Consider the following 22,734-nt stretch of genomic DNA (forward strand, 5'->3'; position numbering starts at 1 on the left):
GGGAAAAGGGAGGAGGGAGAGAACAGGGTGTAGCGTGGAGTTGTAGAGCTGCCTGCTGGGGGCGGTGGGGGCGCCCCCCACAGAGGGAGCCAGCTGTGTGGGCATGAGCCTGGGGACCACAGGTGTGACCTGGAGAATTGGGGCCTCCCACGGCTGTCCGGCTCTGAGGGCCAGCTGACCAGGTGCAGTGTGGGTGCCTAGGACACACAGGTAACACAGGCGCTCTGCTCCTGGAGGGGCTCCACTGCTGAGAGCTTTCAGCGTGAGGTCAAGTCTTCTGCTTTGCTGACATGTCCAGCAATGTTGCCTTTGCCCAGCACGTGGCAGGCTTCCCATCATGTTGGGGGGCAGGGGGAGAGTTAGTGAATGAAAAGTGTGAACGTGAAGGGCCAGATACTGCCTGTCACCTGCTGAAATTGCAGATACTTGCCTGAGGATCGACTAGAACTTGAAAGTGTTAGATCACCCCTTAAAGGAACCAGTTAAAGGAGACTAAAACCTCATTAGAAAAATGCTAAAATGTCATCTGTAAAATTTGGGGGAAGATACTCAGCCGTCCACCCGAAACTGGTCTGCTGTGGGTTTCTCAGCCCCTTTGGCTCCCCTGGGCTTCACACACGTGGCACCGTCCTCTGCACCACCCCAAATCTCCCCGGTCAGGCGGGCAGAACAGAGCAGATGCTGGATCCACAGACCCTGAAATGACTACTGTGAAGGAGGTGGGGGCAGCCTCTAGGGAGAATGTTCTGTGGACATTCTTGCTGATGGGGTAATTTTTTGGTGCCAACTCTCCCAAAGGAAAAAGCTAGACCTCCTTCTCCTGACGGTACCTTGGCCTGTGCTTTCCTGCTCTGTGGGGCCTCTGGAGCCCTGTTCTCAGGTGCTCCTCACACTCTTGTTGCCTGCCCCAGACTTGGATTAGTGCTGCAGGAGATTTAGCCCCAAGTCAGCAGCTCTTGGTCCTGCCCTTGGGAGCTACCTCTGTGTTCAGGGGTATTGACCAACTCTGGCTTAGTGCTGAGGCTGGCAGACTCTGGAGCCCATGCTTTCCAGCAAGATAGCTCTGGCGAACTACTGAACGTTACTCATCTATATAATGGGGAGAATCCAGGAGCCCCCTCGTGTCCTGGGTGCAAAGCTTTGTCAATTTAATACATGGAAAGCTTTCAGAAGGGTGGGTGCTTAATAAACATTGGCCACTATTATGGTCATTGCTGCTGTTGTTAACATTTCTATGACTATACTACTATATAGTAATATATTATTACTATCATACTATAGAGCAGGGAGAGAGACAGGTCAGGAGGGAGGCAAAGGCGAGAACTCACATGTTCCCTGGGGAGGGAGATAGAGTGGAAGAGGAGGCTGGGAGGATGGTTTGGCTACTATGTATGGATCATGGGGAGCTATAGGTGGAGGAGAGATGGGGTTTGGGATTCCCTGCATTTGAGGAGCTGGCCAGTGCATTCGGTGGAGTGACCCAGCTGACAGAAAAAAATCTATGTGACAGGAATTCAGGGGAGTAGGCGCTAAAGACACAGGTTTGAGGAACCTCTGTCTAGAGTTTGTGTTTGAGGACAGGGAGACACCAGACCAACATGGGACAGAAGGCAAGAGAGAAAAGGAATGAAGACAAAGCAATCCCAACAGGCAGGAGCTGGATCCCTTGGGGATGTGGTTCCAAAGGCAACGCCCAGTGGAGGAGGCCCAGGGGGACATTTAGGAAGGAGGTCTGCCAGATGCTGGACTCCACAGGAGCCTGGGAAAGGAGAGGGCCGCACTGTCGGAGTAGAGCCCAGATTATAGGAGGTGGAAGAGGAATTGTATTTTCAACCACTCTTTCTAGAAATGTGGCTTGAAAAGGAGGGACAGGGCCAGAGATGAAAGCCTCAAAAAAAGAAGAGGGACACTTGTTTGGAAGAGAGAAGATAACGAAAGGCCAGGCTGGAGATCTCCGTGGGGACCTCCATGCGAAGGGATTCAGTGATCTGGGAAAGGGGTGTCCCTTGGCCCCTCGCCCACCTGAAGACCCTACATTGCCTCCAAGCCAGCCCTCAGCTGACTTGGTGCTCCAGCTGCCTCTTTCTTGGGAAGATGGCCTCAAGTGGATGGCATTGTGCCTGTGGCCGGCTAGGCTGACTTGGCCGCTCAGACAGATGCCGCCAGCAAGTGTTCCCAGCATGAGTCATTTTTGCTGGCACGTTGCCCAAGAAAGGCAAGAAGGGCAACTCTCCCAGGTGAAACCTCTTCCCGCTCTGGTCCAGCCTTGTCATGCTTTCTCTTACTTTTCCCAACAAGCCATCCTGCCCCGAGGCTCATGCTATAGAGCCCGGCCAGTTCAGGCCTCTGCGTGCCTAAACCTCCATGCATTTGTGACTTGCTCTCTCTACCAGGCGATATTTGGGATTTGCTACAAGAATGTCAGGGTGCAGACAGGCCCCTCTCCCAGCTAGGCCTGTCCAGCCAGGAGCTCTGGAGGTTGGATGTTGGTGGCAGTGTGTTAAAAGCTCTTCCCTCCGTGACTCGGGCTGAAGTCTCCAGGAAGAGTGCCGAGGGGAGGGGTAGGGCAGGTGAGCAGGGCCTCTGGGAGGGGCCTGGTCACCCCAGGTCCTGAGTCCTGCTTCCAGCCAGAAGGAAGGGAGGAGGCCTCAGCCCTGCTACTGGTCCTGATGCTCAGGGGTGGGGCTAACCTGGGTGGTAGAGCTGAGATTTAGACCCAGGGGGTAGACCAGCTGCTGAGCCCGTTCCCTGGTTTGCTGGCTCTCACTTTCTGCTCCTGATGGCTTTCCTTCAGCCTAAACTCAGCTGCCGCCCTGTAGCCTCACTCACACTGGAGAGCCCAGGACTATAGGCCACTGGACAGGCCAACAGGTTTCACTCTTATTTGGACCAGTCCATCCAAACTGGAAACCTTAGCTGTTTGCAGCTGGAGAACTAAGCTTGCTTGGGGTCGTACCAAGAAGTCCCAAGTCTGAATTCCAGCTCTTTCCCTCCCCTGGGCAAATGGCCTTAGGAAAGTTATCCTGTGTTTCCGAGCCCCGGCTTCCTCCTAATTCTGGAGAGAACAGTGGCTGGCATTGAATGGAGTGAAAGACACAGTGTGAATCAGAGCACTTAGTGCAAGAGGGTGGTGTCAGCCATGGTGTGTGGTCCCATTGGTGTGAAATGTCCACAGTAAGAATATCTTTAGAGGCAAAAAGTGGATTCGTGGTTTGCCACGGTTGGGGGGTGGGATGGGAATGGGGAGTGACTGCCATTGGGTACAGGGTTTCTTTCTCATGAAAACATTCTCAAATTAGCTGGTGGGGAGCACTGCACAAGTCTGTGAATATAAAAAACCCTGAACTGTACACCTTAAATGGGTGAGTTTCATGGTATATGAAATATAGCTCAAGCTGTTAAAATAAAAGTATCAGGTGCATCATTATTCAAGTGCACTTTAATGCTCACTAGTTTTTAATGCAGTCCCTGTAGTTAAGCACTTATGAAATCCTCAGAGACAGGAGCTGGAAATAACATTGTTCCCCACCTCTTCAGCTGCCTTGGGCCCTGGCAGCCCAGAGAGCCGCTGTGGATGGGGGATCTGGCTGCTCAGGGGTCCCTGCTCAGCTCGCTCAGCAACTCCAGGGCAGGACGATGTGGGCTTTGAAGCCACCAGTCAACCAAACATTTTCACTTACTCCTAAAGAATAAATAAAGCAAAGAGGTTGGTTGGTTTCATCATCTGATGTGAAATTCCATTCCCAGCTGTAAAGCCAGGCTCCATTTCTTATCCTAAGTTCTCCGTGGAGCAGGTTCTGGGGTCCCTCCCCGTGGGCCACAGAGCCTGCTTGACCACATGAGGCTTCAGGACACTGGCTGCCATCCAGAGCCCAGGGTGTGCTTGTTGGGGCAGCACCCCCACCCCACCCCGGCAGATGGCATGCTCCAAGACTGTGGTCACCCCAGGACACCCTGGCAGTTCCCCCAGCCCCCCAGCCCAGCATCTGGATGGAGCTCTGTGTGAGTTTATATCCAAAATGTCCTCACTCCCAAGGACCAGGCTTTGAGACGAATTGTAACTGCGTCAGCTAGACTCTAAAATCGGAATATTTTCATTTTACCTTAGCACCTTTAACTGATATTTACATCTCAAGAAAACCTAACATTGGCACAAAACACAGTCGGGTCATTTCTGTACTTACATAGATAAACAGAAACCTGAGCAACTATTATTTTAAAGAAGATGATGCCTAGGACTCGGCAGTAGAAGGGGTTATCTCTCCTTCCATCCTCTCTACCTGTGTCAGTCGGGTCCCTTCTGGAAACAGGTCAGATGCTGAAATTTGAATGTGTGGGGCTATTAGCCAAGGGTCCATTTCTGCAGGAGGGGCTAGGGCTTAAGGCAGCCACAAGGGTTAGGAGCAGCTGAGCTGTGGTCACCGTGAGGCCCAGTGGTCCCGAGGGGGTGAGGGGAGTGGCCCCTGGGGGCTCATGTCCAGGGGGCGCCTGGGAGGCTCACCACCCTGGTTGAGAGACACAACCAGCCCAGCACTCTCTCCTAGGAGGAGCCGAGACACGCTCACATCCTCCCTCGCCTCTGTCCACTCCTTTGGTTTCCTTCCGACATCCCCGTGGGCTGGACCACCCCAAAGCTGAGGGCCAGGCAGCCTCAGCATTTGCCAGGGACTGGGGTGGGCATGGGGTGCAGGTTGGAAGAACATGTGAGGAGCCCGTCTTTACAAGCAGAGACAGGGAAGCACAAAATACCACAGAGTCTCCTGGCTGTGGAGTCTGGGGAGCTTAGTGTTAGCAAAGCATCTTCCCGAGGGCTGTAAAATGTGAGCCCAGGGTAGCAGGCCAAGCTCCCCAAGGTAGGACGCGCTGGGCCAACAGCATGGGTAGCAGGACGTGCAGCATGGGTGGCCGGGGCCAAGAGCCTGCACAGGATGGGCCCTCCCAGGGCGCAGAGTGGCCGTGTGTGCCAGAGGAAGTCAGAGATCCCGCAGGATGCTCCCAGGAGAACACAGCACTCCAGCCTGCACCCTGAAACATCGATTGGTGCCTGGGTGAGAAATGGACAGGAAGGGCCAAGTCTGGTGGCATCCAAGCCACAAGGCATGCATCGAAGGCTGCAGTAGGGAAATTTGGAAGCCTGAATTAGGGCAGTGATGCACAGAGAGTGTGAGAAGAAAGTGGATTAAAGAAATAGCCAGTGAGTAGCGGATTCAAGATGGTGGAGGAGTAGGAGGACGTGGAGTTCATCTCTCCACAGATGCATCAGGAATACACCTATAGATGCAACAGTTTTCACAGAACACCTGCGGAGAACTAGCAGAAGACCTTGGACACCAGAAAGGACTATAAAGATCCCTGCATAAGTGTGTAGGACAGAAAAAAAGAAGGGAGAAGGAGGAGGAGAGGAAGCTGGATGGGACCTGCATCCCGGGGTGGGGGAGCTGAAGCAGAGGAGATATTTCCGAATTTGGGGAAACACCCTCTCTGACGGGGAATTCGATTGGGACAGAAGGGACGCATTTGAGGCTGTTGGAAGAGGGTGAAGCGGTCAATCTGTGGCAGACGGGACAGAGTGAGAAATACACAGACGGTCTGTACGTCTGTTCACAGGTGTGCAGGGGGGCTGGGAGCTGGTGTGTGGGGATTGGAGAACAGACCCAGAGCGAGAACTGCCGTTGGCTGTGGGGAGATGGACTGAAGGGATGGAAGGGAGGAAATCCACAGCAGGAAATGCCTACGGAGGAAGAATGGACTGCCATGGAAACAGGGCGCTTCTGCTGAGTCACACGCAGGGTCAGGAGCCACTGTTGTAGCCTCTCTCTCCCCACACGCCAGAGCCTGCCGACAACAATAAAAGAAGCACACCCAGAGCTGGCCCTTGCGCGCCTGCAGCTGGGCACCAGAAAAAGCCGGGCCAGGGCTGGACTTCACGTGCCTTATGCCAGGCACCAGAAAAGGCCCTCACTACGGCCATATCTCTTGCACCCGTGGCTGTTGGCTTCTTTGTGCATTTGGCGCTGCCAGGGCTCTGCGATCCAAGTAGTCATACCACCTCTGTGTCCGGTCCTCACAGCGGTTGACCCAAGAGCTCGAAGGCAGCCTCAGGACTGGACTCCTGTGGGTGGACCACACACAGAGGTGGGGATAGAACCAAAGCTGAACCCCAGGGACACGGTGGCTAAGGAAAAATATCAAAAATTTTTCCATCAGCTGTACAAGCTGAAAATTAAATCCCCGCGATCAGCTAGGTAGTCCCTGCGTCTGTGGAATACCTGAGTAGACAATGAGTGTTCCCACAAATGAAAACAGTCTAGCTCTGGCAGCTGTGGACTTTGGGGGTAGCACACGCAGGAATCAGGCCAGATCAGAGTCTGTGTGGTCCCCACAGGGCCCACAGCAGGTCCAGAGACCAGCCTAGAGGCAGAGGACAGGCTCTTGGGGAGGCGGAGGAGGTGGAGGTGGGCTGTGGTTCATGGTGTGTGCAAGGACACTTACAGCGGAGACCCCAGGGAAGCATAATTATTACTATTAATTCTATTTGTTTTGATTCATTCTGTCGTTGGTTCTAGCTTTTGTTGTTGTTGGGGTTTTTTTCTTTTTTTGTTTGTTTGGTGGTGGTGTTTTAGTTTTTTTTGGTCTCCTGGGATCTCCATGTTTTATAACGTTTATTTTTATTTTTATTTTTTAATTTATTTTGCGTTACACGGGCCTCTCACTGTTGTGGACTCTCCTGTTGCGGAGCACAGGCTCTGGATGCACAGGCTCAGCGGCCATGGCTCATGGGCCCAGCCACTCCGTGGCATGTGGGATCTTCCTGGACCAGGGCACAAACCCGTGTCCCCTGCATCGGCAGGTGGACTCTCAACCACTGCGCCACCAGGGAAGCCCTATTTTTATTTTTTTATATATTTTTATTTTTGCTTTGCTTTTCTTTGGTTCTCTGTTCTTTTCCCTTATTTTTTCTTCTTTTTCTTTAATATATTTTTTCTTTCTTTTTAAAAAATATATTTCCATTTCTACTTTGCTTCTCTGTTGTCCTATGATTTTTCCTTTTTTATTTTATTTTATCCTATTTTTAAAAATCATTTTTACCTGTTTGTTCTGTTTCCTTGCTTTATTCTTAAGTAGGCACATTGCTTTTGTTTTGTTTTTAGGTTATGTGTTTCTGTTGGTTCTAATCCTAATTGTTTGATTTCGTTTTTGAGTTCTTCTATTTGTCTGGTTATTCTCTTTTTGTTTTATTTGGCTCTGTTTTTGTTTTTTTACGTATGTATTTCTCTGTTTTTGTTTGACTGATTTTGTTTTTACCATTTTTCTGGGGTTTTGTTTGTCATTTTTAAAAATATATTTTCTATTTTTTTTAAATTTCTGTTTCTATGTTGCCTTTCTTTTGTTCTGTCTTCTTTCTCCTTTCTCTTTTTCTCTTTTTTTTAATCATTTTCGTTGGTTTGTTTCTTTGCTTCATTCTTCTGTTGGCACTTTGCTTTGATTTTGTGTTTTTGGTTTTGTGTTTTTGTCAACTTTCTTCTTAATTGGTGGATTTCATTCTTAGGTTCTTTTGTTTGTCTGGTTGTTCTCTTGCTTTTTGATTTATATGGTTCTGTTTTTGTTTCTTTTGTGTGTGTGTGTGTGTGTGTGTGTGTGTGTGTGTGTTTCCTTGTTTCTGTTTTTTTTTATTTTACTTTTTACCATTTGGGGTTTTCTTAGTCTTTTTTTTTTTTTTGATCACCTTTATTGCTGGGATGAGCAACTTGCGGGGTCTTGGTCCCTCGACCAGAAATCGGGCCTGAGGCTCTGGTTGGGGGAGCACCAAGTCCAGGATGCTGGACCACTAAAGAATTCCCAGCCCCAGGGAAGACTAATTGCCGAGAGCTCTCCTGGAGGCCTCTACCTGAATTCAAGACCCGGCTCCACCCAACAGCCAGCAGCTCCCAGTGTGGGATGCCTCACACCAAACAACAAACAAGACAGGAACAGAAACCCACCCATTAGCACACAGACTACCTAAAGTCACGCTAAAGCCACAGACACTCTGAAACACACCACCTGACACGGCCCTGCTCATCAGAGGAAAATGACTCAGCTCCACCTACCAGAATGTAGGCACCAGTCCCTCCCATCAGGAAGCCTACACAAGACACTGGACCAATGCCACAAATGGGGGCAGAGAACAGAAGCAAGAGAACTATGACCCTGCAGCCTAGGGAACGGAGACCTCAAATACTGTAAATTAGACAAAATGAGAAGACAGAGAAATATCTTACAGGCAAAGGAGAAGATAAAAACCCACAAGACCAAATAAATGAAGAGGAAATAGGCAAACTATCTGAAAAAGAATTCAGAGTAATGATACTAAAGATGATCCAAAATCTTGGAAATAGAGAAAATACAAGAAACGTTTAACAAGGACCTAGAAGAACTAAAGATCAAACAGTAATGAACAACACAATAACCGAAATTTAAAACACAGTAGAAGGAATCTATAGCAGAATAATTGAGGCAGAAGAACGAATAAGTGAGCTGGAAGATAGAGAGTGGAAATAACGGTCACAGAGCCAAATAAAGAAAAAAGAATGAAAAAAATGGAGGACAGTCTCTAGTCAATCAAGTCCAGGAAGTGGAGAATCCCATACAGGATAAACCCAAGGAGAAACATGCCAAGACATATATTAATCAAACTAACAAAAGTTAAACACAAAGAAAATTATTAAAAACAGAAGGGAAAAGCAAAAAATAACGTACAAGGGAATCTGAATAAGGTTAACAGCTGATCTTTCAGCAGAAACTCTACAGGCCAGAAGAGAGTGGCACAATACATTTAAAGTGATGAAAGGGAAAAACCTACAACCCAGATAACTCAGCAAGGATCTCATTCAGATTCGATGGAGAAATCAAAGCTTTACAGACAAGCAAAAGTTAAGAGAATTCAGCACCACCAAACCAGCTTTACACTGAATGCTAAAGGAACTTCTGTAGGCAGGAAACACAAGAGAAGGAAAAGACTTACAAAAACAAACCCCAAACAATTAAGAAAATGGCAATAGGAACATACATGTCAATAATTACCTTAAATGTAAATGGATTAAATGCCCCAAACAAAAGACACAGACTGGCTGAATGGATACAAAAACAAGACCTGTATATATGCTGTCTACAAGAGACCCACTTCAGACCTAGGAACACATACGGACTGAAAGTGAAGAGATGGAAAAAGCTACTCCATGAAAACGGAAATCAAAAGAAAGATGGAGTAGCAATACTCATGTAAGAAAAAAATAGACTTTAAAGACTATTACAAGACACAAGGAAGGACACTATATAATGATCAAGGGATCAATCCAGAAGATAAAACATTTGTAAATATCTATGCACTGAACATAGGAGCACCTCAACATAAGGCAAATGCTAACAGCCATAAAAGGGGAAATTAACAATAACACAATAATAGTAGGCAACTTTAACACCCCACTTAACACCAATGGATAGATCATCCAACAGAAAATGAATAAGGAAACAAGCTTTAAATGACACATGAGACCAGATGGACTGAATTGATATTTATGGGACATTGCATCCAGAAACAACAGAATACGCTTTCTTCTCAAGTGCACATGGAACATTCTCCAGGATAGATCACATCTTGGGTCACAAATCAAGCCTCAGTAAACTTAAGAAAACTGAAATCGTATCAAGTATCTTTCCAACCGCAACGCTATGAGACTAGATATCAATTACAAGAAAAAAACTGTAAAAAATACAACCACATGGAGGCTAAACAATGTGCTACTAAATAACCAAGAGATCACTGAAGAAATCAAAGAGGAAATCAAAAATACCTAGAAACAAACGACAATGAAAACACAATGACCCAAAATCTGTGGGATGCAGCAAAAGCAGTTCTAAGAGGGAAGTTTATAGCAATATAATTCTACCTCAAGGAACAAGAAACATCTCAAAAAAACAACCTAACCTTACACCTAAAGCAATTAGAAAAAGAAGAACAAAATACCCAAAGTTAGCACAAGGAAAGAAATCAAAAAGATCAGATCAGAAATAAATGAAAAAGAAATGAGGGAAACAATAGCAAAGATCAATAAAACTAAAAGAGGGTTCTTTGAGAAGGTAAAGAAAATCGATAAACCATTAGCCAGACTCATCAGGAAAAAAAGGGAGAAGACTCAATAGAATTAGAAATGAAAAAGGAGAAGTTACACCTGACACTGCAGAAATACAAAGGATCATGAGAGACTACTACACGCAACTATATGTCAATAAAATGGACAACCTGGAAGAAATGGACAAATTCTTAGAAAGGCACAGCCTGCCAAGACTGAACCAGGAAGAAATAGAAAACATGAACAGACCAATCACAAGCACTGAAATTGAAACTGTGATTAAAACTCTTCCAACAAACAAAAGCCCAGGGCCTGATGGCTTCACAGGAGAATTCTATCAAACATTTAGAGAAGAGTTAACACTGTCCTTCTCAAACTCTTCCAATATAGCAGAGGGAGGGACACTCCCAAACTCATTTTATGAGATCACCATCACCCTGATACCAAAACTAGACAAACACGTCAAAAAACAGAAAATTACAGGCCAATATCACTGATGAACATCCTCAACAAAATACTAGCAAACAGAATCCAACAGCACATTAAAAGGATCATACACCATGATCAAGTGGTGTTTATCCCAGGAATACAAGGATTGTTCAATATATGCAAATCAATCAATGTGATGCACCATATTAACAAACTGAAGGATAAAAACCATGTGATCATCTAAATAGATGCAGAAAAAGCTTTTGACAAAATTCAATACCTATTGATGATAAAAACTCTCCAGAAAGTGGGTATAGAGGGAACCTACCTCAGCATAATAAAGGCCATATACAACAGACCCACAGCCAACATCATTTTCAATGGTGAAAAACTGAAACCATTTCCTCTAAGATCAGGAACAAGACAAGAGTGCCCACTCTCACCACTATTATTCAACATAGTTTTGGAAGTTTTACCCACAGCAATCAGAGAAGAAAAAGAAATAAAAGGAATCCAAATCAGAAAAGAAGAAGTAAAACTGTCACTGTTTGCAAATGATATGATACTATACATAGAGAATCCTAAAGATGCTACCAGAAAGCTACTAGAGCTAATCAATTAATTTGGTAAAGTAGCAGGATACAAAATTAATGCACAGAAATCTCTTGCATTCCTCTACAATAATGATGAAAAATCTGAAAGTGAAATTAAGAAAACACTCCCATTCACCATTGCAACAAAAAGAATAAAATATCTAGGAATAAACCTACCTAAGGAGGCAAAAGACCTATATGCAGAAAATTATAAGACACTGATGAAGGAAATTAAAGATGATACAATTAGATGGAGAGATATACCATGTTCTTGGATTGGAAGAATCAACATTGTGAAAATGACTACTACCCAAAGCAATCTACAGATTCAATGCAATCCCTATCAAACTACCACTGGCATTTTTCACAGAACTAGAACAAACAATTTTACAATTCGTATGGAAACACAAAAGACCCTGAATAGCCAAAGCAATCTTGAGAAAGAAAAACTGAGCTGGAGGAATCAGGCGCCCAGACTTCAGACTACAAAGCTACAGTAATCAAGACATTATGGTACTGGTACAAAAACAGAAATATAGATCAGTGGAGCAGGATAGAGAGCCCAGAGATAAACCCATACACATATGGTCACCTTATCTTTGACAAAAGAGGCAAGAATATACAATGGAGAAAAGACAGCCTCTTCAGTAAGTGATGCCTGGAAAACTGGACAGCTACATGTAAAAGAGTGAAATTAGAACACTTCCTAACACCATACACAAAAATAAACTCAAAATGGATTAAAGACCTAAATGTAAGGCCAGACACTATAAAACTCTTTGAAGAAAACATTGGCACAACACTCTGTGACATAAATCACAGCAAGACCTTTTTTGACCCCCCTCCTAGAATAATGGAAATAAAAAATAAGCAAATGGGACCTAATGAAACTTAAAAGCTTTTGCACAGCAAGGGAAACCATAAACAAGATAAAAAGACAACCCTTAGAATGGGAGACAATATTTGTAAATGAAGCAACTGACAAAGGATTAATCTCCAAAATATAAAAGCAGCTCATGCAGGTCAATATCAAAATAACAAACATCCCAATGCAAAAATGGGTGGCAGACCTAAACAGACATTTCTCCAAAGAAGACATACAAATTGCCAACAAACACATGAAAGATGCTCAACATCACTAATCATTAGAGAAATGAAAATCAAAACTACAAAGAGGTATCACCAGTCAGAATGGCCATCATCAAAAAATCTACAAACAATAAATGCTGGAGAGGGTGTGGAGGAAAGGGAACCCTTCGGCACTGCTGGTGGTAATGCAAATTGATACAGCCACTATGGAGAGCAGTATGGAGGTTCCTTAAACTGAAAATAGAACTACCATATGACCCAGCAATCCCACTACTTGGTATATTCCCTGAGAAAACCATAATTCAAAAAGAGTCATATACCACAATATTCATTGCAGCTGTATTTACAATAGTCAGGACATGGAAGCAACCTAAGTGTCCATTGACAGATGAATAGATAAAGAAGATGTGGCACATATATACAATGGAATATTACTCAGCCCTAAAAAAGGAGCGGAATTGAGTTATTTGTAATGACATGGATGGACCTAGAGTGTCATACAGAGAGAAGTAAGTCAGAAAGTGAAAAAGAAATATCGGATGCTAACGCACAGATATGGAATATAAAAAACGGTACTGATGAGCCTAGTGCCAGGGCAGGAATAAAGACACTGATGTGGAGAATGGTCTTGAGGGCATGGTGGGGAAGGGGAAGCTGAGACGAAGTGAGAGAGTAGCATTGACATATATACACTACCAAATATAAAATGGATGGCTAGTGGGAAGATGCTGCATAGCACGGGGAGATCAGCTCGATGCTTTGTGATGAACTAGAGGGGTTGGATAGGGAGGGTGGGAAGGAGGCTCAATGGGGAGATATGTTTCCATATAGCTTATTCACTTTGTTGTACAGTAGAAACTAACACAACATTGTAAAGCAAATGTACTCCAATAAAGATAGTAAAAAATAAAAAGGAATAGCTAGCGAAGGGGGCAAAATCGAAAACTGATGTCTGTGTGGATATAAAAATAAGGAGGGGAGTGAACAGTGGCAGCAGGGGTGCTGGTCTATGTGTGACCAGTCAGTGGTCCAGCAATGGAGCAGAGAAGAGACCCAGGTCTGGGTGCTAGAGGTGATGTGACCTAGGGAGGGGCGGCTGCAGGTTGCTGTCCAAGGTCCCCCTTCTCTTGCATCACAACCATGGCACCTTGCACCTGTGTCTGGACAGATGGTTGGTTCCCCCCAGCACCTCCGAGTGCTGGGACTTAGAAGGACAGAGCTGACATGCAAGCCCATCAGGAGACACAGCCTCTCTTGAGAAAGAACAGCCAGGCAGGAGTTTATTAGCTGAGCCCTGTCACATCCTGCATGTGGTATTTCCCAGGGCACTTTTGGACAGTTTCGATTTAGAAGAGATTGTTTGGATGAGTCAGACAATGGGGACTTGAACTAAAGGAGCTCTTCTAAGTGGCTCATATTAAATGTTAAGGGATGTATCCGTTTGCTCGGGCTGACACAGACCCGGCAGTTTAAACAACAGAAATGCATTGTCTCACAATTCTGGAGGGTGGAAGCAAGATCCAGGTGTCAGCAGGACTGGTGTCTTCTGGGGCCCCTCTCCTTAGCTTGCAGACAGCCACCTTCTCCCTGTGCCCTCACATCATCTTAACCTCTGTGCTTGTCCGTCTCTGTGTCCAAATCTTTTCTAACAGAGACAGCAGTCATATGGGGTTAGGGCCCGTCCATACGACCTTATTTTAACGTAATTACCTCTTTAAAGACCTAACTCTAAATGCAGTCACATTCTGAGATACTGGGGTTAGGACATCAACATATGAATTCTGGGGGGGACACATGTCAAGCCATAAGACAGAGGTAGGTGCTGAGGGCAGTGTGATGGGCTCATATTCTCATGCACGTTTTCCTGGAGTCGAGCCTCATGCCTGCTGGGTCCTGGGCCTATTCGCCCTTGGCAGGGACTTTCCCCCTTAGGAGACCAAGGCAGCACTTGCACTGCCAAGCACCTTTAGGGTGACGCCGTTCTCCAGCCTTCCTTCCCTTCTGATGCAGGGAGATTCACTCAGAGCACAGCCCCCATTGCCTTTTGTATGCCGCCAGGGGCCTTAAACAGGCCGATACACCTACTGTGATCCGTTCTGGTCTGGCTTGGTCTGATTAGAAAGCACAGTAGTTACTGAAAGGTGTAGGTCACATCAAAGGAAGCTTAATGTAATACCTTTTCTTGTTTCTGTTGAGTTCATCTCTTGTTCTGAATAAGCATGACTGGTTTGATTTAGATGATTCATCCTTGACTGCTGTCCTGAGAAATGGTTTCCATGCGTGACTGTTGCAGAGAGAACTGTGGCAGTGGGCATTCTCTCACTCCTGACTCGGGAGCTGGGTTTTGTGTGTAACGTCTCACACACTCGGGCCTCTTGACGCTTTAGCTGGCACTGAGGTTTCCAGTCTTGAATCTCTTTTTAAAGCAGAACTTTATTCTGGAATTGCCACAAGGTGGGGGGGAGGGAGAGGGCATCACACAATGTTGATTGGCCCTCCTCCTGCACGTTCCTTTGCATGAGTTCTGCAGAAGAACCAGTGCCATGTTGGTAAATAACAGGCTTGCAGGAAATGCGTCCCCCCAGCATGGTGTTCTGGCCTTTTCTTTATTGTTTAGCTTGTTTTCTTCACCATAAAATATATTGATTTCCCTGGTTGTGAAGAATACAGGTTTTGTCTTAGGTTGAGAGGCAGCCCCATCCCTCATGCGGGTGACCAGGGTCCGGAAGTGGCAGGAAGTGCTGTTTTCCTGGAAACCTTAACGGCTCCTTCTGACCTTGTACTTCTCCAAACTAGCTCTGCTCCCTGGTCAGTGGGCACTACTAGGAGCTGGTGGGAGGGGCGACACCTGCAGGGATCCTTGGTGACTTCCGAGAAGGAGTTTGGGCTGCAGGTGTATGTGGGAGGGCTGGGGAGGGCTGTCCACCTAGGGTATGAGAAGGTGGCTTCTTGCAAGGCCCTCCTCTTGGAAGGCAGGTGGCACTACTTGATTGATGTAGGTTAGGCTGGGCCCCTGCTCTAGTTCTGAAAGCTTCCAGGGCCTCCCCTTGTGACCCATTCATCAGGCTCCTGGGACCTCATCCACCCCAGTGTGGCCCTAGCACACTCTTGACCAACAGGGGTAAGGGTGCGGCTGCCATTAGTAGGTCAAGAGGATGAGTTTGAAAAGCAGGTGCTTAAACGTGGGATATTCTCTGAATCTAAATAGCAGTGAAACCGAAGGTATAAAATTGTATCATGGAGTTTACCACATTTCAAATTTAACATGTTAATATTTCTAATAATTGTATGACTTAATAAGAAAAACAATGTAGGAAATATTGCTGAAATCAATATGATCCCCTTTTCTAGAGAAATATTTGTACCCTTGTGACAACATGAGGTACTGGTGAGGAGAAGTGTTCTCTGGGATGATCAGGACATGGGCAGAGACCACTTGGCAGGGGCTTCCTGGGCCAGCTTCCCAACTCGGTCCCCCAGTTCCCAGCTCTGCCCTCTCTAGCTGTGGCCAGACCCTGTGGCATGAAGCCTACAATGGTCCTGGTACCAATTCTGACGTGTGGGTTTTTCCCACACCAAGCTGGGTGTCCCACAGTCTAACTCAATTCTGATACTATCTACCTGGGGAGAGCATCACATCCCACACGTGACAAGCTCAGTCCTGTGTGTCAGGAACAGCCGGTCTCGAAGACCAAATGTTAGAACAAAAGATGTTCCTAGTGCTCTGATCACTTAGGAAATTACAAGAATTTTAGGAGCTCTGTGCCAGGAACTGGAGTCAAAGACCAAATGTTAGAACAAAAGGTTATCCTAGGACTTCTATTTACAAAGGTGTCAGGAGCCCTGTGTCAGGAACCAGGGAAAGAGACAAAATCATGTATGTCTTATTTCACAAAGCCCGTGGGCAAAGTAAACGAACAAACATCAGGCTCTGGAGGGGCTTCTAGAAGCCCAGTTACTGGTGAGCGCCAGCCCCATCTCAGCTCTTGCAAAGGTCCACTGAGACCCTCCACCCCTCCCCTCCCTAGCCCCAGGTCTAGGCCTTCCTTCCCAGAGCGGTGCTGCTTGAGCTGTGAGGCCATGTAAGCACCCACGTGACACATGCCAACTGTTCCATGACAGCATACACAACAACGGGAAAAAGGCTGGGCTCTACAAAGAAAACCTGCTGCTTCGAGGCTGCACCATCCGAAACACAGAAGCCGTCGTGGGCATCGTCATCTACGCAGGTAGGTGCTGCGTGTCACCTGCAGTCTGTGATGGCATTGGCTCAGCATGGTGGGCTGGCTATTCCTGGACATTGCTCCTGGTTGTTTTGGTTTTTTTCCCGATTATCAAAGTAGCATAAACCCATTGTAGAAAACCAGGAAAATAGATGGACGCAAAATGTCTAATAATATCTGGACCGGAAGTGTTCTTAGTATGTTAGCCTGTTTCTTTCTGTGCATTTCCTCGTGGTGGTTACATAGTTGAGATTAATTGTAGAGCCTACTTTTCTGACTGAACTTATCCCATATGGATCATTGGATGGCAGCACACTTTTCCAATCCATCGAGTCAGCGTAGCCCGTCCCTTCCCTGCTGGGCACTGACTCACTGCCTCCCCCACAGGACACGAGACCAAGGCTCTGCTGAACAACAGCGGGCCCCGCTACAAGCGCAGCCGGCTGGAGAGGCAGATGAACTGCGACGTGCTCTGGTGTGTCCTCCTCCTCATGTGTATGTCTCTGTTTTCGGCTGTCGGTAAGTCTCCTCAGGGGTCACGATGAGTAGGCACTGCTGGACGGCTGCCCGGGGCCCCTGCTGGGCTGTCTGTCTCCTTCTGACCCAGTGCTCTAATTAACACACATTTGTCACTGGCTTGGACTCGGGATGTTTGCATTGGCAAGGCCACATTGAGACGCTTCGATGAATGAGCTTCGCAAACTAGTGTTTTTCGAATTGGCGTCTTCTGGGGTGGAAGAACGGCTTAATCATGCCTCCTGTAATGATACCAGTGGAAAGAGTGATACTAACCTGGTGATAACAGGAATCAGAGCAGTAGAAGCACAAATGCTACTATTAGGGACTCTGTGAAAAGAGGGAAAACATTATTTGGGTCCCAAGAAGGGGCTAGCAGTTAGGCTGTGTGCAGAGGCTGGCACCCCCGGCTTCTGGTGGCCTCCAAACCGGCATGCTGCTTTGGGAGTGCCTGGCAGGGAAACACGTGGACCTCCAGGTAAACGACCTTCACCGTGTCCCCCTCAGCTGCCATCACACACCAGACAGGTGTGACGTGGTCTTGGAACTCAGTGGTAAAAGGCACTGGTGTACGGGGCATGAAAAGGGCTCTGTCATCATTTAGGTGTGGGGCTCAGTTGATGAAATAATGTGTGTTGCTGTTGGCTTTTCAGAGTCTGTGAGATGTGAATTTTGAATCTCTAAGCAGGGACGATAACAGGCAGTATTCAGAGCCTATTGAGACTGATGTTTAGTGAGGCATTGGGAAATTCCTTTCTGGGGTTTCTCACTGGCAGCTACCAGCACACGTCCAATTCCTGTGTTATGACCAGCGGTGCTATTCAGTACCAGCGATGAGAAAGGCAGGGGGTGAGGCAGAATCCAAGTCCCGGGGCCTTCCTTCCAGCGCTCTGATTGTAGTGCCAACAATACCGTGGGCTTTTGCTTTCTTAGGTGGCCAGGCGGGCTCATAAAACCCGATGTACTTGTGTCGGGTGAATGACGTTCCTCTTTGAACTTTGCTACAGGACATGGACTATGGGTGCAGCGCTATCAAGAGAAGAAATCATTATTTGATGTCCCCGAGTCTGACGGCACCTCTTTATCCCCAGTCACAGCTGCAGTTTATTCATTTTTGACAATGATAATAGTTCTGCAGGTAACAGTACTAAGTTCCGTATGACAATTGCTTTACTTTTCTGATGAGAACTTTGAGTCATAGTCTGCTAAGAGCTTCCTACAAATTCTGCATCTGGGAGGAGCACAGGTTCATCTGACAAATGTGTTGCCTTTTGTTTTCCCACCCGACTTATCTAAAGGCTCTTTTCTTGGGTGCTTTTCAAGTTAAAATTCTCCTTTGCTGTTCTTAAGATTTTTAGGCCTGAAGGGTCGGTTTTTCGATCATTGGTTCTGTTTTGTTTTCCCACTCAATTACTTCTTTTTTTTTTAATTAATTTTTATTGGAGTATAGTTGCTTTACAATGTTGTGTTAGTTTCTACTGTACAGCAAAGTGAATCGGCTATACGTATACATATATCCACTCTTTTTTGGATTTCCTTCCCAGTTTCTGCTGTACAGCAAAATGAATCGGCTATACGTATACATATATCCACTGTTTTTTGCATTTCCTTCCCATTTAGGTCACCACAGAGCATTGACTAGAGTTCCCTGTGCTATACAGTAGGTTCTCATTAGTTATGTATTTTATATATAGTATCAGTAGTGTGTATATGTCAATCCCAGTCTCCCAATTCATCCCACCCCGCCTCCACTCAATTACGTCTTAAAAAAACCTACTTTTAAAAAAAACATCTTTATTGGAGTATAATTGCTTTACAATGGTGTGTTAGTTTCTGCTTTATTAACAAAGTGAATCAGTTACACATATACATATGTTCCCATATCTCTTCCCTCTTGCGTCTCCCTCCCTCCCACTCTCCCTATCCCACTCCTCTAGGTAGTCACAGAGCACTGAGCTGATCTCCCTGTGCTATGTGGCTGCTTCCCACTAGCTATCTATTTTACGTTTGGTAGTGTATATATGTCCATGCCACTCTGTCACTTTGTGCCAGCTTACCCCTCCCCCTCCCCGTATCCTCAAGTCCATTCTCTATTAGGTCTGCATCTTTACTCCTATCTTAAACCTACATTTTTATTTCAGAATAATTTTAAGGTTTACAGAGAAGTTTCAAAAAATAGCACAGAGAGTTCCCATGTGTCCCTCACCCAGTGTGTCTTAATGTGAGTGTATTACATTTCTCTGGTACATTGTCAAAACTGAGAAACCAACTTTGGTACTTTGTCTCAAACAAAACTCCAGAGGTCATTCGGATTCTACTAGTCTTTCCACTGATGTGCTTTTTCTGTTCCTGGAGTCAATTTAGGATATCACATTGCATTTTGCAGCATTGGTTGTTGTTATTATTATTAGTTCCCATGCCTCCTGAACAATTCCCCATCACTAACTGAGAATCTATGCCCCAGAAGCCTGTGAGAGTGGAGAGGGGCAGTGAGCATCTCTGCCACCCTCCTTAGGGACACAGAGTGAACAGAAGATATTGGCTTAGCCTTCGCTTGGAAGGGGGGTTCTGCTGTCTTATATCACATGTACTTGAGTTCATCCTGTAGTAGGTGTTGCATTAACATATACTTAGTTTACCCAGAGAACCCAGTTAGTCTGGATGTGATATTCTGAGCCCATAAGTATCAGTTCAATACTGTTACTCCACAGATAAAGAAAAAATTAAGCGTTGATTTCATGAAGGTTTTTCTTGAATTGTCAAAGCATAACCGTGACTGTTCTTTTCAAAGCCTCTTCTCTCTGCTCTGTATTGTACAAAATCACAGAGATTGTCCTTCAGCACAGAACCAGCCTCTGAAAAGACTGTCTCTTCTGAGCTATAGGGTTGTGTCTGCGGGACAGGCAGCTCCTGTCGCCGGGAGCCCCGGGACAGCCTGGGTGTGAGGTGACTTTGCTTATGAGGACTCTGACTGTGCCATGTGTTTTGTGTTTCTCTTTTCTCTTTTTCCTCTCCTAGCTTCTCTCAAGCACAACTTAGTCATATGAAAACGCTTGCTTCTATACAAGCCATGGTTTCCATACTTGCAGACACGATAGTGGATTTCCGCTCTGCAGTGGCATAGGCTGTCCTAGTTTAAACTCTTTGCCAATATCCTAATACTCTAACAATACTGACTCTAAGCCAACTTGTTTAAGCTCTGAAAGGTACAGTATAGTCCCTACTTACTTGAGGTTGTAGTTATTTGTCGTTTAGATTGGACTAAATCTGCAGTTCCCGGGTCTTCACAGTCATTCATTCTATGTGCCCTGTGTCTCCTAGGTGTTGATCCCAATTTCCTTGTACGTTTCCATTGAAATTGTTAAAGTATGCCAAGTGTACTTCATTCACCAGGATGTAGAGTTGTATGATGAGGAGACGGACTCGCAGCTGCAGTGCCGAGCCCTGAACATCACGGAAGACCTAGGGCAGATACAGTATATCTTCTCCGATAAAACTGGCACTTTAACTGAGAATAAGATGGTTTTCCGAAGATGCACTGTGTCTGGCATAGAATATTCTCATGATGCAAATGGTGAGTCTGGGGATGGGGGCTCCCAATCTGGGCAGGACCAGAGAGCTGCTGTATCAGAGTTGCATGCCCATGTGCCTGTGTGTGCGTGCGTGTACACCTACACACACACACACACAGCTTCAGGGGTTGATGATTTTTGAGGGAGAATAAAACAGAAAGGCTGTCAGAGCAACTCTGGACCAGCATCTATAGAAAAGGCCCCACCTCACTGCTGATGGCGCCCTGCTTCCTGCACTATCTGCTGTGGTGGGCATCTGCTTAAACACTCATTTTCTGCCAGACAAGCAGAACCAAAGAGGGCAACCTTGAGGCTGAACTCACCTCAGAGGCACCCGGTCTCTGTCACACCAAGAGGCAAAGAGATGTTTCCTTTGTCACGCGTCAGTCTCCTTGTTACCAGCTGCAAATTCTCAGCAGGGCACTGGGCAGTTCATGCTGCGTTCTCTCCTCTGGAATATGACCTCCCGGAGGGAAGTGTCACCTCACTTTGGAATTTAGGCAGTCCCTCCTCCCACCTCTCCTTTTCTCATCCTTGGCTGCCTCCCTCTGTCTCCTCTGAACACACAGGGGAGCCATCTGCTTCCTAAGTCGAGGGGTGCCTGGAGCCAGCTGCCCACCCAAAACAGGAGGGGGTCCCTGCACCACAGAAGTGTCTCTGGGGCCATCGTGCCTCTGAGAGAGAGGGCACCTGCTCTGCAACCAGGACTCCCCTTGTTTCCTGGAACAGCGTCTCAGAACATCACTTCGTGCCCCTCCCCCACAGCCCGGCGTCTGGCCAGGTACCAGGAGGCAGACTCGGAGGAGGAGGAGGTGATGTCCAGAGGGGGCTCGCTGCCCCAGCGCAGCAGCACCGGGAGCCACCAAAACATCCGAGTCGTGCATCGGAGCCAGAGCACCAGGTCACACCGGCGCACCAGCAGCCGTGCCGAGGCCAAGAGGGCCAGCATGCTGTCCAAGCACACAGCCTTCAGCAGCCCCATGGTGAGTCCCGCAGCCCTCCTTCCCGCTGTCACCTCCCCCAGTCACCAAAAGTGTCTGTACTTCACTGGGGGGTTACCTCTGTTGAGTTAGGGGATGTTTTTCTGTCCAGTGCCTCCTTCCCACACTGCTGTATCTTTTCCAAAACACTGATTAGGTCCCCTTACCAGGCTTCTCAGGCTGGGGACTGCCGATGACCCACCCAAGTGGGTGAAGGAGAGGAAGTCCGTCCTGCCCTATGAAATGAGTAAAACATCAGGGCAAGATGACAACGGTGAAAAAGCAAAGTCAAATTTAAAAAAAATTTTTTAATTAGATGAACCCAAGTCCATCCTTTGCCTTGTCAGCCGCCCAAACATTTATGGACCATTCTCATCTGGCAGGGAAATTTCCATAAGTACGTGAGTGACAACCTCTAAAAGATCCTTTCACTTCTAAAATTTTTGAAGACCAGAGAGGGAGAATCCATTTTGTTCATGTATGGTGGCCTCATTCTTTTATGGACTTCGAAACCCATATAGAAGGTGCCATTTGAATAGAAGTCATCTAGACTTGTGGTCACTGATTGTTGTTGGGTTTACATGGGGCACGTGGGCGGGGAGCTGTCACCCGAGCAGCAGGGAGGCTGTGTTGGAGAAGGTTTTCCTGACATCAGTTTCACAGTCAATATGGGTCAAGAGTATTTGAAATGTTCCAACTTTCTGACCTAGGAAGTTAGTGATTCCGTGAAAGATTTCTGTGCATAGAAGCTTATCAGTGTGCTAGTTACATCAATAAAACAGCGAAAAAATGTACCCAGTGATAAAGGAATGGTCAAATAAATTATGGTATGTCCGTTTTTATGCCGTTAAAAATTATGTTTTCAAATGGCTCTTAAAGGCCTGGTAAAGTTGAGGCAATATAATGTTTTTGGGGAAATGGAAACTGCCAATTTATGTATAAAATATTTTGATTAAAAATGTACATGTATAGGGCTTCCCTGGTGGCGCAGTGGTTGAGAGTCTGCCTGCCGATGCAGGGGACAGGGGTTCGTGCCCCGGTCCGGGAGGATCCCACATGCCGCGGAGCGGCTGGGCCCGTGAGCCATGGCCGCTGAGCCTGCGCGTCCGGAGCCTGTGCTCCGCAACAGGAGAGGCCGCGGCAGTGAGAGGCCCGCGTACCGACAAAGAAAATGTACATGTATAGAAAAAAGATGAAGGAAAGGCAGAGAAGCATGTTTT

General features: G+C 46.6%; 1 protein-coding gene across 1 annotated transcript in view; it reads left to right on the forward strand.

The window, feature by feature from the left end:
• Window positions 1–22,734, forward strand: part of ATP10A (ATPase phospholipid transporting 10A (putative)) — a 177,350-nt gene that overhangs the window by 119,356 nt on the left and 35,260 nt on the right. Inside the window, 5 exon segments of the mRNA XM_060096925.1 lie at window positions 16,346–16,452; window positions 16,834–16,965; window positions 17,970–18,100; window positions 20,284–20,536; window positions 21,300–21,517. Coding sequence (XP_059952908.1) covers window positions 16,346–16,452; window positions 16,834–16,965; window positions 17,970–18,100; window positions 20,284–20,536; window positions 21,300–21,517 — 841 coding nt within the window.

The sequence above is a fragment of the Mesoplodon densirostris genome, chromosome 4 (genome assembly GCF_025265405.1).
Source record: "Mesoplodon densirostris isolate mMesDen1 chromosome 4, mMesDen1 primary haplotype, whole genome shotgun sequence".
NCBI lineage: Eukaryota > Metazoa > Chordata > Mammalia > Artiodactyla > Ziphiidae > Mesoplodon > Mesoplodon densirostris.